We start from the raw sequence: 16,951 nt of genomic DNA, 5'->3' as shown, positions 1-16,951 counted from the left end.
CTAACACTCACAAAAATATTTGATCTCCATACAAACTTTCAACCCCTTTTTCACCACCTTGGGGGATGAATTTTCGAAAACGCAGAAATTAATTTTCTTGTTTTTTAATATAGTACATTTCTACGAAGTTTCAAGGTCCTAGCTTAAAATAAAATTTGCACCCCAGGACAAAGTTTCACCCCCTTTTTTACCCCCTTAGAGGTTGAATTACCTAAAACGTCGCAATTACTTTTTTTTTGTCATCGGCTATTATGCCTTTCTAAGAAGTTTCAAAGCATTTGTAATGGATTCAAACTTTCAACCCCTTTTTAACCCTGTTAGGGGATGAATTTTCAAAAACGCTGAAATTACTTTTCCCGTCTTATAATAATATCCCCATATACAAAGTTTCAAGTCCAACACTCACAAAAATATTTGATCTCCATACAAACTTTCAACCCCTTTTTCACCACCTTGGGGGATGAATTTTCGAAAACGCAGAAATTAATTTTCTTGTTTTTTAATATAGTACATTTTTACGAAGTTTCAATGTCCTAGCTTAAAATAAAATTTGCACCCCAGGACAAAGTTTCATCCCCTTTTTTACCCCCTTAGAGGTTGAATTACCTAAAACGTCGCAATTACTTTTTTTTGTCATCGGCTATTATGCCTTTCTAAGAAGTTTCAAAGCATTTGTAATGGATTCAAACTTTCAACCCCTTTTTAACCCTGTTAGGGGATGAATTTTCAAAAACGCTGAAATTACTTTTCCCGTCTTATAATAATATCCCCATATACAAAGTTTCAAGTCCAACACTCACAAAAATATTTGATCTCCATACAAACTTTCAACCCCTTTTTCACCACCTTGGGGGATGAATTTTCGAAAACGCAGAAATTAATTTTCTTGTTTTTTAATATAGTACATTTTTACAAAGTTTCAAATTCCTCGCTTGAAATAAAACTTGCACCCCATACAACCTTTCATCCCCTTTTTAACCCCCTTAGGGGTTGAATTTTTCAAAATCGCTTCTTATCTCTTGTACACTTTACAAATTCAACCTAGTGTGCAAATTTCAACTTTCTAGCTTTTGTAGTTTCGGCTCTGCGTTGATGAATCAGTCAGTCAGTCAGTCAGTCAGTCAGTCAGTCAGGACACTTGCATTTATATATATAGATAGATATAACCAATTCATCCGTATTAATGTATTAATAACACTTTTAACTGACCCCACTATTATCATTTGTCATCCACTTAATTAAGTCAAATTCGTGATAAAGTATTTTTTTGACTATTGTACCTAGCTGTGAACAGTTTAACACATTCAGTGCCGAAACCCCGACTATCGGGTATTTTATGTTTTCGTTCCCAGGCCGCGGACGACCCGATATAGTCGAGATGGTACTACCAGCTTTATATGATGGAAATTTGTGGCCTGTTTGGCTGTGTTAAGCAAAGCCAAGTTAATGCAGTGGAAATGAGAGCGTTGAGAAGTGTGTGTGTGTGTGTGTGTGTGTGTGTAGTGAGATTACAAGGTAGAATTAAGAACAGTGTGACAAGGAAAAGTGTGGACTGCGGGCGCAGAGGGCCTACCGCGACCAACGTTCGACGTGCTACCTCCCTGTCACACATACGTACGAATTTACAAGTGCGACATAGAGCCAACACGTCGAACGAGGTTCGCGGTAGGCCCTCAGCATGGTTCCATTTTTATCGCCTGTCACTATGCCCGTCACTTTCGCACTTAGGGATCATCCATTAATTACGTCACACGAATTTCTAGGTTTTTTTTAGGGCTCCTGATATCCGTGATACACGCCGATCCGTAGCTACGGGTTCTTAAGCCCGGCGGTACTAAGATCACGAATTTCACGAACATGGCAAGGTACGTACCTCGTACCTGCGTTCGCGTCCGGATTCACGTGACACGCCGTGACACGCCATCATACGTAGCCCGTACCTGCGTTCGTGTGCGGAGCTTCGGGCTCGGTTCCGTTGGATACTTATCGCACGTCTCGTAGGTTCGACACGCCCGGGAGAAAAATAAATAAGGACTAAGTACTATTGAATTGAGTTACCACTTAGTATATTGAATAAGGGACGTTCGTCGGACAAACATTTACGTGTGAATTAAACTTAAATTGTATTTTTTGCATCGATTTGAATATAATGGTTAGGTATATCTAAATAATTTATGGGGTTATTCTGTTTTCTGTATAATCAGCTATTGATTTTAGTCAAAACTAGCCACCTGCCCGTTGCATTGCACTAATATAAATATAAGGTGTAAAACTCCCTAGTAAGTATCATTATAATTATGAACTTAAGCAACGCTATGCTACTGGTTGTTATTATTAAATCAAGAGAAGACATTTTTTCTGTTAAGTATTAATTAAATGAATGAAACATACTTGTAAAAGCTTGCTACTATCAAAGAATATAACGTAGCCTAAATATGTGACGTCCCACGGATAAAGGTACCTTATGGCCGTTGGCGCTTACGCTATTATTAACGCTGCTCCGCCGCCGCGCGCTATTATCATTGGGGCGCTATGCGACGTAAGCGCCAAGTACCATAAGGTACCTTTTGCCGTGGAACGTCACATATAAACAAGGCAATCCTAATTCAAAGAAACAAAAGGGTAAATTTCTGCAAATCTTCGGTAGGTATGATAAAGGTAATACAGGTAAACAAATTCAACAAAAACACATGTACGGGGCCACGGAAAAAAAAGTACGCAGCTGCAGTTCTTATCAGTTTCGAACTTTCGGCACATTAAAGAGTACTGTTTATTTCTAGATTGAAGGTAATAATGACATATTATTGTTATTTATTGTATGACTAACAAGCTAAGCCAATTAACCTACCGGGTTTTTTTTTTGTAGATAAGAAGTGCAGTTGCACGTGCAGACAAAGATAATAAGATTTGCGAGCGACTTATTAAAATGTAACAAACAATATACATAAGTACTTGTGGGCTTTACCTTTTGTTTGTGAAGTTGAAAGAAGTGACCGCGATGTTTTGTTTTACAAATTCGTGGTATTTTTTTAGAGACCGCATCGTATCTTCACTCAATGTTGCGGGCGGACCGAACCGGCGTGTTCTTAAGATACGTGAAGCCGTGATCACGCCTACACGGATTCACGTACCCTAATTTCACGTAACCGAATGTCACGTGCGGAACGGACCAGAAAACCGTTGCCGTGATTCACGAAACCGGGCGCACGGCTACGGGTTCACGAATCACGGACACGACCGCGAGCCCTAGTTTTTTTACCCCTCCCCCCTCCTTGTCACACTTGGTCTCATTTTGCAAACCCCTCCCCCCCTGGTGTGACGTCACATTTTAGGCAATTTTGTTTTCAACGAAATCGACAATATTAACTCGGCATTATTTTATTAATACTAAAATATTTTTGATATACATATAAATATTAGTAATTTTATAACACAACGAAAGTTACATCCAAAATCTCATTATTTAACTGTACAGCGAATAAAAAAATATAAATTAATTTTCGGTTACTGATGAAGTTAAAGTGACATCACAATGTTTGTGACTCCCCCCTCCCCCATGTCACATTTTCTTGACCCCCTCCCTCCCCCTAAACGTGTGACGTAATTAATGGATGACCCCTTACATACTTGTTAGAACGTGACAGGTATGGTGACAAGCGATAAAAATGCAACCGTGCTACCGCCGCTGAACGAAGATGTAGTGACAACAATTGAGAAAGGTACTTTGAGATGGTTTGGACACGTGGAAAGAATGAGTGAAAGGAGGCTAACAAAGAGAGTGTATAAGGGAGAAGTAGAAGAGGGAGTTGGAAGGGGTAGATCTCTGCGGACTTTCTCCGATCAGATCGGGGAAATCCTGAAGAAAGGCCAGGTCAAGAGCACCTTAAACCGGCGACCGTGTATGAGGAATGTTATGAAAGTAACGGAAGCGAAAGAGGTATGTCAGGATCGTAGCAAGTGGAAATCCGTGGTCTCTGCCTACCCCTCCGGGAAATAGGCGTGATTATATGTATGTATGTTTGTATGTATGAACAGTTTAAAATAAAAATTCAATTGGTAGGTGATGGGGTGAATGGCACCTGGCCCCTGTTTCACTGCCAATTGTCGTCTGACATTGACAATTCCGAAATTGAAAATTGCTAGTACACATCGTCGTTGTTTACTTGCCATAGTTAAGGCCCAGTAGGTTTGTGTGCTTCTCTCACTCTCACTGAGCGTTAGCGTGATCGAGATGGATATGTGCGACTGTGCGTCCTCTCGACCGCGGATATCATATTTTTTATTTGGTACTAGGGTAATTCCATAAAGGGCCACCCTAAACTAAAAATGAATTATATTCACCTAATATATAAACAGAATTCAGTTTAGTATAAGGTGAGCCGTAAGTGTGCATACTGTTACTGTCGTATGGATTCTTAATCATGCTAGACATAGTTCATGTTATGCATGTTATCAACTCTTTTGGGAACTCTATTGTAAATAAATAAGATATAGTACTAATATGACAAAGTATTAAAAATATAGCTAAAATGAAATGAAACAATTTCATTTCATTTAGGTCTAAATTTGTACTCAAGGTCACTACGGATAGCAAAAAATCTGGCACTTGTACTATCTGAGACGTAATTGCACATTCTTTCTTGAGAATTCATGACATAACAAATATTTTTGTATGATATCAAGGTAAACGAGTAGACGAATCGCCTGATGGTAAGCGATACCATCCCCCATGCACACCTGCAAACGGTTGAAAGTGCGTTGCCGGCTTTTAAAGTCGGTGTACGCTCTATTCTTGAAGGTTTGTAAATCGAACGCAATAAAATTTGAAAAATAGTAATACAATAGCTACTTTCTAGAACAATTTCCAAGATAATCTTGATCGCTTATGGCCTTTGTGGAGTTTAGGCGGAGTATGTCACTTTCTTAGGAGGTCACTTTCGAGTTAGGTCACATTATGAGTAGGTATCGTCACTTTTTTAGCATGCACGTGCAACGTGCGCCTGCACGAACAATGGATACCAGCAATCATATTAGCTGTACGGAATAAGACTACTTTTATGTATGATATACAGGATGTTTTATCCTCACATTATAAGTTTCTATAAATATTGGCCATGTCGGGAGTTGTAATTAAATCAAGTCGAATTTGTCTCTACAAGTTAGGGATAAATACCCTACAATGTTGTAGGCGATGCAGCACGCGCATGCATTTACGCATAATGCATAATAAGAACATTTATTATTTAAAGACACAGAGATGTAAGTTAAAAACAAACATTTAAAAAAAAGTTAAGTATGTATAAGGTAGGTACATAATCAGTGATTATTATATTATTGTATTTTAAATTCGTGAATATCCAGGTAGTATGTATAAGGAACGAGGTAGTGATAATCGACTCGTGATACAACTAGATATGAGCGCCGATGGGCATATAGCCGGCGGCGGCGCGCCGGTCAAAATTGGTCGGCGGCGGCGGCGAATCGGCGGCGTGACCTTGAAACACCTTCGATTAATGAAAACAGAATCCAAACCAAAATTTTACCGAATAAACATGTTTTTGCTGTAAGAAATTGATGAAATAAATGCATTCTTTATTTTCAAGGATAATTTATTGAATAATGGTACGAAAAAAATTGATATCGTATAAACTGTGGATAAGCGGTATCGCGCGGCATCAGAGGCGGTCTTAATCTTGGCGAGGCTCTGTCCGGAAGATCTTAGCGAGGCCCTTATCTTTTGTGCTAAGTTAAAAATTGCGGATTGACTGTATCAGAGAAACGTCTTGTCGACAGTCCAAAGAAAATCGAGCTCCTTCGATCGAGTCATTAACCAATATCGACCCAACAAAACCGATTTATGTCAAAAAGTGAGGTCCAACGCCGAGCTCCATGTGCCGAACACCAAAGACTTGATTTCGACGCCTCCCAATGCGAGGCCAGAGGATGAGCTGCAGGTAAGTATACAGCTAAGAATCGAACGCCAAGTGTAAGCTTGGCTAACGGCCGAACGCCCGGAGCTCCGATTGCGGCGCGCTTCTGTGCGAGGCCGAGCTGCAAGAGAGCAGAGCGAGGGTGAAGGCCGATAAAGACTGAAGCCATAGTGTTAAAGATCTGGAGCTTTCCTGCAGGCGCATCCGTGCGACGCCAAAGGGCGAGCTGCAATGGAACTAAGATCGGATAAGGACCAATGCTCAAGCGTTTTAAAACAGGCCGAAAGTTGAGCTCCAAACAGGGCCAAAAACTTGCAGGTTCAGATAGCGGCTTAATTCCATGCGAGCGATGCAAGGCCAAAGATTGAGCTGCGAGAGAGCAAAGCTTGAAATTTGAACAGTGACCAAGTTTAATTGAGACCCGATTCCGCGCCCTTCCGTGCGAAGCCAACGGCCGGACGTTTGAACGTGGAAACGCTTAATATCTCAAAATTAACCCCATTTTATACCTTTTAAAGATGGTAATGCTTGCAATGGTTAAAGTAGCGGTAAATGACGAATGGTTAGCTGGCAAAATTAGTTATGCATTGGATCGGTAATCCAAAGATGTGGGTTCGTGTCTCACGTTAGCCAGAGTTGATCACAGTTAATTTTTTCATTATGATTGACATATATCTAGTGTATATATATAACCTATAAATTGTAATGTGGAACGTTCCACAATAAAAATGGAAGGAAATCAGTATATCTATTACAAGTATATTGATGTTAAAATTGATATTAAATAATTTCGTTTCTCCAAGACTAGTAGCGCGGTTACTAGATAGATAAGTTTGCATTTGCCTTCGATATTTTTGAATTATACGGGCCTAAAATACCTTTTGAATGCCTATAAACTATTCGAAGTGGCGCCGTTAATGATCTAAACTCGATTAAAAATATATTATCTGATTCTGAAAGTAGTAGTAACTACCAAGGTCACGCCGATGCCACGCCGATAGCGCAGCGTCGGCGGCGGCGGCGCGAAAATTTTGTCGGCGGCGGCGGCGCGCCGGCGCGGCGCTCATATCTAGATACAACTAAATATCAGCTAAAAATAATGGCTGCATTTTTTAAATACTAAATAATTCATGCCCTAAAAAATACAATTTTTAATGTTTACGAAATCGTATCCGTTTTCGAAAAAATTAAATTAGCTATAATTTTGCCTATAGGGTTAAGTGCTTTTTTGCGTTAGTTTAAGATTATTGCTGTTTTTTTAAACTAAGTTTGTAGATTACGCGGATAGTATGATCTTGATACGAGCACGTTTTCGGGTCAATAACCTTACCAATAAAGAAGAAAAAACAAGTTCAGTGACTCCGTTAACATGAATTCAATAATAAAATTGACATAACCTCAAATGTCTTTCGTGGCCGGACATATAGGATGTTTTTAGGGGTCCGTACCTCAAAAGGAAAAATCGGAACCCTTATAGGATCACTCGTGCGTCTGTCTGTCCGTCTGTCACAGCCTATTTTCTCCGAAACTACTGGACCAATTAAGTAAAAATTTGGCACACATGTAAGTTTGTGACCCAAAGACGGACGTGGAACGTAAATAAATGAATTTTAAATATGGAGGCCATTTTTGGGGGCTAAGAGAAAATAAAAATAAAAAAGTTTTTCAAACTATATTGTGTTACATATTAAATGTAAGAATCTGAAATATTTTTTTTATAATTTTAGGATAAATAGTTTAGCAGTTATTTAAGAAAATAGGCAAAAATTACCATTCCCCCCTTTATCTCCAAAACTACTGAGTCTAAAATTTTGAAAAAAATACACAAAATAGTTCTTTACCTATAAATGACAGGAAAATCTATTAGAAATGTGCAGTCAAGCGTGAGTCGGACTTAATGTACGGAAGCCTTGGAACGCGACTCGCACTTGGCCGGTTTTTTTAAATATGGCACTGGGCGCCGAATACCTGTGGCCGAATTTTGAATTTCGAGCGCTCGATTTTTTGTCACTCGAAAATCTGTGGAAAACGGCGAATTAAGATATTTTTGAACTATGAGAAATAGAAATTGATTCCCAATTTCTATTTCTCATAGTGACTATTAGTGACTTGACCACTCGGTTTCAATTCTAGTACCTAGTAGAATTTAAATGCGTAATAGTGGAGATGTATTGAAGGGAGGCACACGAAATCGATTGTTAGAAATTAAAAAGGTCCTACGTTGCGGTGTCAAAATATATGGTCTTATCTTAGGAGACCTTCCTTATCTTGGAGGAAATTTATTCAGCTACCTAACTACAGTTGGCACCAAAATCGTCGATTTTGGTATTTATTTTATTCAGATGTGAATTGCGTTTGACCTTTTTATGCAACTCATATATTTGCATATTAGATATGTTAAGTTTCAAGTTAAAAGTTTTATTTATATTGTCAATAACTCTTGATTATTGGTGTGTCGCTTATCTATCGCATTAGGTAAAACCTAGATTTAAGTTTTAATTACTAAATAAATAAAAAAATAAAAAAATATATATATTAAAACGGGTCACAGGTCACTCGCATATTATAAGTCGAAAATCGCTCGACATGTAGCATCATCGGGACCTCACGTTGGCGGATCGGCACAGACTCTCCGTCACAGACATCAGCGCCAGTCTGCGCCTTAATTTAAGAGTGCTATTACATTTCGGGGATGAGCGAGTTTAGGTATTTTACGTGCTGCGGCAGGCCCCGCGAGCTCAGTACGCCGATCCGTTCCACCGCATTTTCCCTCGGTCGCACTACAATGATGGATTAAACATTCTTGATCCGATCGTGAAGCATATTGAAATCAACCATAACAACACTAACTGTACTTTAATATCAAAGTCCTAAAAATGTTATTTGGTACGAAAATACTAAATCTAGTGCAAATATACATACTTATGTAGGTCATTATTACTAAAAAGAAATCATACGTAAGTACTTACTTAGGTACTCGCTTATTTTCATTTTTCGTCATTGCATATATTGTATTGTGAAACTATTTTAGCTATATAATAAAACCTTTAATTTGTATCAACGAGGGTTTAGAAACGAGCTGGTACTAAGCATCTGATGATGAAGCCTGATGATGATGATGAAGGTGGTCACGGATACCAATCAACCATGTAGTAACATGATTAGGCTCGTTTGATTCGTCTCAACAAGATCTTTGGCACTAGGTGATACTCAGGGTCTGATGATGGAGCTGGAAGGTAGTCACCGGTACCAGTCAACCATGCAACTAAACCACTTCGTGTTTGGGCTCGTTTGATTCATTTCAACAAGATCTTTGACACAAGATATGACTCAGGGTCTGATGATGGAGCTGGAAGGTGGGCACCGGTACCAGTCAACCATGCAACTAAACCACTTCGTGTTTGAGCTCGTTTTATTCGTCTCAACAAGATCTTGGACACTAGGTGATACTCAGGGTCTGATGATGGAGCTGGAAGGTGGTCACCGGTACCAGTAAACCATGCAACTAAACCACTTCGTGTTTGGGCTCGTTTTATTCATTTCAACAAGATCTTTGGCACAAGATATGACTCAGGGTCTGCTGATGGAGCTGGAAGGTGGTCACCGGTACCAGTCAACCATGCAACTAAGGGATCATCCATTAATTACGTCACACGAATTTCTAGGTTTTTTTACCCCTCCCGTCCTTGTTACACTTGGTCACATTTTGCAAACCCCACCCCCCTGGTGTGACGTCACATTTTAGGCAATTTTGTTTTCAACAAAATCGACAATATTAAGTCGGCATAATTTTTTTAATAAAAAAATATTTTTGATATATAAATTTATATTATCAGACCCTCAGTACTATCTTGTGTCAAAGATCTTGTTGAGACGAATCAAACGAGCCCAAACACGATGTGGTTTAGTTGCATGGTTGACTGGTACCGTTGACCACCTTCCAGCTCCATCATCAGACCCTGAGTTCTATCTTGTGTCAAAGATCTCGTTGAGAGGAATCAAACGAGCCCAAACACGAAGTGGTTTAGTTGCGTGGTTGACTGGTACCGTTGACCACCTTCCAGCTCCGTCATCAGACCCTGACTTCTATCTTGTGTTAAAGATCTCGTTGAGAGTAATCAAACGAGCCCAAACACGAAGTGGTTTAGTTGCGTGGTTGACTGGTACCGTTGACCACCTTCCAGCTCCATCATCAGACCCTGAGTTCTATCTTGTGTCAAAGATCTCGTTGAGAGTAATCAAACGAGCCCAAACACGAAGTGGTTTAGTTGCGTGGTTGACTGGTACCGTTGACCACCTTCCAGCTCCATCATCAGACCCTCAGTACTATCTTGTGTCAAAGATCTTGTTGAGACGAATCAAACGAGCCCAAACACGAAGTGGTTTAGTTGCATGGTTGACTGGAACCGTTGACCACCTTCCAGCTCCATCATCAGACCTTGAGTTCTATCTTGTGTCAAAGATCTCGTTGAGAGTAATCAAACGAGCCCAAACACGAAGTGGTTTAGTTGCGTGGTTGACTGGTACCGTTGACCACCTTCCAGCTCCGTCATCAGACCCTGACTTCTATCTTGTGTCAAAGATCTCGTTGAGAGTAATCAAACGAGCCCAAGCACGAAGTGGTTTAGTTGCGTGGTTGACTGGTACCGTTGACCACCTTCCAGCTCCATCATCAGACCCTCACTATTATCTTGTGTCAAAGATCTTGTTGAGACGAATCGAACGAGCCCAAACACGAATTGGTTTAGTTACATGGTTGACTGGTACCGGTCACCAACTTCAAGCTCCATCATCAGACCCTGAGTTCTATCTTGTGTCAAAGATCTCGTTGAGAGTAATCAAACGAGCCCAAACACGAAGTGGTTTAGTTGCGTGGTTGACTGGTACCGGTGACCACCTTCCAGCTCTATCATCAGACCCTCAGTACTATCTTGTGTCAAAGATCTTGTTGAGACGAATCAAACGAGCCCAAACACGAAGTGGTTTAGTTGCATGGTTGACTGGTACCGTTGACCACCTTCCAGCTCCATCATCAGACCTTGAGTTCTATCTTGTGTCAAAGATCTCGTTGAGAGTAATCAAACGAGCCCAAACACGAAGTGGTTTAGTTAATTGCGTGGTTGACTGGTACCGTTGACCATCTTCCAGCTCCATCATCAGACCCTGACTTCTATCTTGTGTCTAAGATCTCGTTATGAGTAATCAAACGAGCCCAAACTCGAAGTGGTTTAGTTGCGTGGTTGACTGGTACCGTTGACCACCTTCCAGCTCCATCATCAGACCCTGAGTTCTATCTTGTGTCAAAGATCTCGTTGAGAGGAATCAAACGAGCCCAAACAAGAAGTGGTTTAGTTGCGTGGTTGACTAGTACCGTTGACCACCTTCCAGCTCCATCATCAGACCCTGAGTTCTATCTTGTGTCAAAGATCTCGTTGAGAGGAATCAAACGAGCCCAAACACGAAGTGGTTTAGTTGCGTGGTTGACTGGTACCGTTGACCACCTTCCAGCTCCATCATCAGACCCTGAGTTCTATCTTGTGTCAAAGATCTCGTTGAGAGGAATCAAACGAACCCAAACACGTAGTGGTTTAGTTGCGTGGTTGACTGGTACCGTTGACCACCTTCCAGCTCCATCATCAGACCCTGAGTTCTATCTTGTGTCAAAGATCTCGTTGAGAGGAATCAAACGAGCCCAAACACGAAGTGGTTTAGTTGCGTGGTTGACTAGTACCGTTGACCACCTTCCAGCTCCATCATCAGACCCTGAGTTCTATCTTGTGTCAAAGATCTCGTTGAGAGGAATCAAACGAGCCCAAACACGAAGTGGTTTAGTTGCGTGGTTGACTGGTACCGTTGACCACCTTCCAGCTCAATCATCAGACCCTGAGTTCTATCTTGTGTCAAAGATCTCGTTGAGAGGAATCAAACGAACCCAAACACGTAGTGGTTTAGTTGCGTGGTTGACTGGTACCGGTGACCACCTTCCAGCTCCATCATCAGACCCTGAGTCCTATCTTGTGTCAAAGGTCTTGTTGAGACGAATCAAACGAGCCGAAACACGAAGTGGTTTAGTTGCGTGGTTGACTGGTACCGTTGACCACCTTCCAGCTCCATCATCAGACCCTGAGTTCTATCTTGTGTCAAAAATCTCGTTGAGAGGAATCAAACGAACCCAAACGCAAAGTGGTTTAGTTACATGTTTGATTAGTACCGGTGACCACCTTCCAGCTCCATCATCAGACCTATACTCCTATACTGTGGATGTGGACCTATATATGTATATTCTGAGATGTCATCAAAAACATTTGTATTCAGCCATTTTTTTCATTTAGTACCTATAAAATATCAGGTCATTACAAATATTTTTAATGCGGTCCGGTTGCATTACTATACTATATAAAACCAAATACACAGTAGTAGGATCAAAGTTTCTCAGTCGCCGTTTACACGCAGCGTCACGCACACAGTATAGCATTTTACACGGCGCCTGCCGCACACAACTATAAAAAACCTCGTCGACGCCGTTGTAAACGTGCGGAGCCGACCGACACACGTCCTACCTCTACAAGCTCTGCCGCGGCACTGAGCTCACGACCGCGCGTCATCGGTAATATTAGAGAGGTTTTCAAAAAATCGCCAAAAAATTATAGTAGAATTTCATAAACACTAATGTATACCAACAGTATAAGCAAACGCTGCAGATTGCTTGAGTATGAAAATGACTTCGATATTAAGTAGAATTTCGTAGGAATTGACACTTGTTTCGGAGAGAAAATTGAGTTTGTTTTTCTTCGATTTTCTCTTTCTCAAAGGTATTTAGGAAAGATGTCAAAAGTAATTCCTAAAGTACAGGGTATTAGTAATACAAAATAGCCAGCTTTACCAGAGTAAACTTCTCAACATTTACAAATACGAGCTGACAATTCAGTACTAGACGTGGTTTTCTGGAAACGACCATCAGAAAAAAAATCATTACTAATTTAATAAGTCCTTTTTCTAATATTTACAAAGTAATTCCTAAAGATAAGAAGACGCTTTTACTGGAACAAGTACTCATTATTTCTAATAATGAGCGTAAAGTACTGAATGTCATCGAGGAATATCATCAATTTTGCATTATTTCGACTTTCCTTGTGGGAGCGCTCTTAATATGTTTGTGTCTCACATAAGTGTTGTTATTAAATTTATATATTTCCAGCATATAAAGTTAAATTGGAGTAAATACACTGCGAATTAAATAATTCTCCTGAACATATATCCCGCTTGTAATGTAGATACATATATACCTACGTAATAAGACCGCGGACTAAATATCTCTGCAATCAGTTGACTTTTGACACTCGGCGCATCGCATACCACTCGTACCTAAAGTATATATATACCACACCATTTAATATATCAGATTGAATTTCACACGTATTCTTCTGTTGAAATATATATTACTAGCTTTTACCCGCGACTTGGTGTGCGTTGGAATGATGATTACCCGGGCCCCAAACGGTAGTTACCATATATCATAGCTAGCTAGGTAGATAGGTATATCTCTATATCCAGTTACATTTTAAATGGTTCAGCGGTTTAAGTGTGAAGAGGTAACAGACAGACAGAGTTACTTCGCGTTTATTACATATATTAGTAGGTACATAGGCCTATATATGTGTTTTCGTGGTTAGGTATTTTACAAAGTATTTTTCAAAGCATTCATTTTCCTTATCATGTAGTCATCGCTTGAGAATCGATTGTATGACGTGTTCAAACAAGATTTTTGATAATAGTGGTACAGATGAAAATAATTTAAATTAGGGTAAGGTAAGTAGATGTTGTTGATCGCAAGTTCTGGTTAACCCCTAAGCGCCCTTGCACCATACCACTAACCCAGTGTCAAATTGTACTGGTAACTCCGGGTTTAACCGTTTAACCCCGGGTTAGCGGAATAGTGCACGTGGCCCTAAGAAAGAAATATACCTGTTTGAGGCGAGGGATCTGCATTTGTTTGAAGAATGTATAAAAGTTAAGACAAAAAAGAACGAACCTTTGAAAATTTACAAAGGGTCAGCAACACGCTAAGGCTACTTTTCCACACTTTTCACCAGGGATGTGCGATCATCATCTTCCACGCGTTGTCCCGGCATTTTGCCACGGCTCATGGGAGCCTGGGGTCCGCTTGGCAACTAATCCCAGTAATTGGCGTGGGCACTAGTTTTTACGAAAGCGACAGCCATCTGACCTTCCAACTCAGAGGGTAAACTAGGCCCGTATTGGGATTAGTCCGGTTTCCTCACGATGTTTTCCTTCACTGAAAAGCGACTGGTAAATATCGAATGATATTTTGTACATAAGTTCCGAAAGACTCATTGGTACGAGCCGGGGTTCGAACCCGCGACCTCCGGACCGCAAGTCGCACGCGCTTACCGCGCTTCTCACCAGGTATGTGCGATGAAATAAAATAAAAAAAACCGGCCAAGTGCGAGTCGGACTCGCGTTCCAAGGGTTCTGTACATTAAGTCCGACTCACGCTTGACTGTATATTTCTAATAAATAGGTTTTCCTGTAATCTAAAGAACTATTTTGTATATTGTTTTCAAAATTTTAATTTTAATTTTTTAAGTTTTTAGTTTCGGAGATAAGGGGGAGGGGGGGGGGGAATGGTCATTTTTTGCCTATTTTGTTGAATATCTGCTAAACTATTTATCCTAAAATTATAAAAAATATATATTTGAAATCCTCCATATTTAAAATTCATTTATTTACGTTATACGTCCACCTTTGGGTCACAAACTTACATATGTGTGCCAAATTTCAACTTGATTGGTCCAGTAGTTTCGGAGAAAATAGGCTGTGACAGACGGACGCACAGACAGACACACGAGTGATCCTATTAGGGTTCCGCTTTTTCCTTTTGAGGTACGGAACCCTAGCTAAAAAAGAGAAGCTGAGCGAGGAAAACAAATGAACTGATTATACTGATTCTTAGCAATCACATCCCTCGCTAACGCATCCTCGCAAATCTCTGGTGGAAACGCATCCTTACACACTCTTAAGGTCCAAGCGTCCATAGCAGTGGCGGCGCGTCAAACATATCCATGGGCAAGCCGGGGCTAATTTGGCTTAATTTTGGCTTACATATTTCCTTTACAACTCTGCTCAAACGTCCAAAAACAGGCAAGTCGGTGGGAATCGGCTTTTACGGACGCGCCGCCACTACTCCATAGTCCATAGCCCATAGCCTACATTCCACAGTAAGTAACCGATTACTCAGACGATCCCCGATCCGATTGCGATTAGAGAGATTTCTACTCAAAGGTTAACTGGAAGAGATCCCTCAAAGGGATAAGTTCGCCTTTGTACTTCTTACTAATTGTATGTTATTTTTAATATGTTTTTTTGTACAATAAATAAGAGTTTACTACTACTAATACTACTACTAAGCAAGCTGCTTCATAACTACATAGTATAAAACGAAGTCGCTTCCCGCTGTCTGTCTGTCTGTATGTATGCTTAGTTCTTTAAAACTACGCAACGGATTTTGATGCGGTGTTTTTTTAATAGATAAAGCGATTCAAGAGGAAGGTTTATGTATAATTTGCTAACCCGTGCGAAGCCGGGGCGGGTCGCTAGTATTGTATAAAAAAGCTCTGTACTCACAACAATAGTATTTCTTCTCGCTTCGTCTACCCCAGCACAACGCCGACCACTGTTTCGTGACTCCTGCGCAAGTGAAATGGGCCCCTCCGCACCCGGCACACCCCTTCAGCCCTGCCAGGACTGTATCCTCCCTAATCAGGATTCTAGGACCCCTCTCTTCCAACATTGGTGCTGATGATGACATTTTTCCAAGTGCCTGATGATCAGGACATTCTTCGAGAATTGGTGCTATTTTTTCACCCATTTTTAACACAAAACTTTTTTTAGTAAAGAAATATGAACTGAAATGACATGTGGGTATGAAACCTATGAAATAGGCGTACGCGTCCGTCCGCGCCCGATGTTAGGAGAAGACTGAATTGACGAACTACGAGTTGACTGATATGTGAGATGCAACAGTGTTGTTCTTATTACTAAGTAGGTATAGTGTAGGCGCAACGCATCGGTTGAGAATTATAGGGTACTAGCGACCCGCCCGGCTTCGCACGGGAAGGCCGTTTCTCCATACAAACGTAGTTTTCCTCTCTGGATATTGATATTATGGTTTTTGAAGTGAAAACTTCTTTAGCGGCGCTGTGCACTTTTTGTGATGGGGAAGACGTAAGACGGACACGTGACCTGATCGAAAAACTGTTACTTCAATGTCATTGAGTTTTTCTTTATTGATTTAAATGCCATCTAGTGAGTATTCTATTCTATTAGTTCGCTCTAATTGGTATTATTTTAACTCGAGTACTAACAGTGATGTGCTTAGGGCAGTGGTTCCTAACCTTTTCAGTCCGGTCACCCCTATGACTAACTAGGGAACCTGATTTTACCCCTCCCAATGGTAATAAAAAATAAAACGTGTACGTTTGTTCAGTGTTGGCCGAAACGTTTATGCAATTGAAAATGTTGGCCATTAACCATTATAAATTGAACCGTAAACTGTAATCGTCCGTTACGGTTTAAGGTTCAATTTATAATGGTTAATGGCCAACATTTTCAATTGCATTAACGTTTCGGCCAACACTGCGTTTGTTGTATTGTTATATTAGGTTAGCTTATTACCCCCGTAAAATACCAGTTTTACCCCCACGGGGGTAATTACCCCCAGGTTAGGAACCACTGGCTTAGGGGTTTCAAGTAATGCGACGAAATAACGCTAGATGGCGTTAACCTCAATTATACATAGTGCTGCAGCCATTTTGCAATAGTGATTGAGTTTTGAGCACTTCAAAAACTGATAGCAAAGTTGCATTTTATTCACATGTGAGGCAAAGTACCTAATCAAATGCAAATTTTGAGTTGTGTTCCTATGTTTTCTGGTAGGATTGACTTTTAAATGATGATTTTGGATGATAAATATTTAATAACATTAATTTGGATTTGATTTG

At 40.4% G+C, this 16,951-nt stretch overlaps 1 protein-coding gene across 2 annotated transcripts in view; it reads right to left on the bottom strand.

Annotated features, from left to right (window-relative positions):
• Nucleotides 1–15,786, bottom strand: part of LOC134660584 (scavenger receptor class B member 1-like) — an 83,557-nt gene extending 67,771 nt beyond the window's left edge. For both annotated transcript variants that reach the window (XM_063516363.1, XM_063516364.1), the window contains exon 1: nucleotides 15,576–15,786. In XM_063516363.1, the coding sequence (XP_063372433.1) occupies nucleotides 15,576–15,759 (184 nt within the window). In that variant the 5' untranslated portion in view covers nucleotides 15,760–15,786. The remainder of the gene's footprint in view (nucleotides 1–15,575) is intronic.
• Nucleotides 15,787–16,951: the final 1,165 nt, after the last annotated feature.

This window comes from Cydia amplana, chromosome 27, assembly GCF_948474715.1.
Source record: "Cydia amplana chromosome 27, ilCydAmpl1.1, whole genome shotgun sequence".
Taxonomy (NCBI): domain Eukaryota; kingdom Metazoa; phylum Arthropoda; class Insecta; order Lepidoptera; family Tortricidae; genus Cydia; species Cydia amplana.
This window is presented reverse-complemented; position numbering and strand designations above follow the sequence as displayed.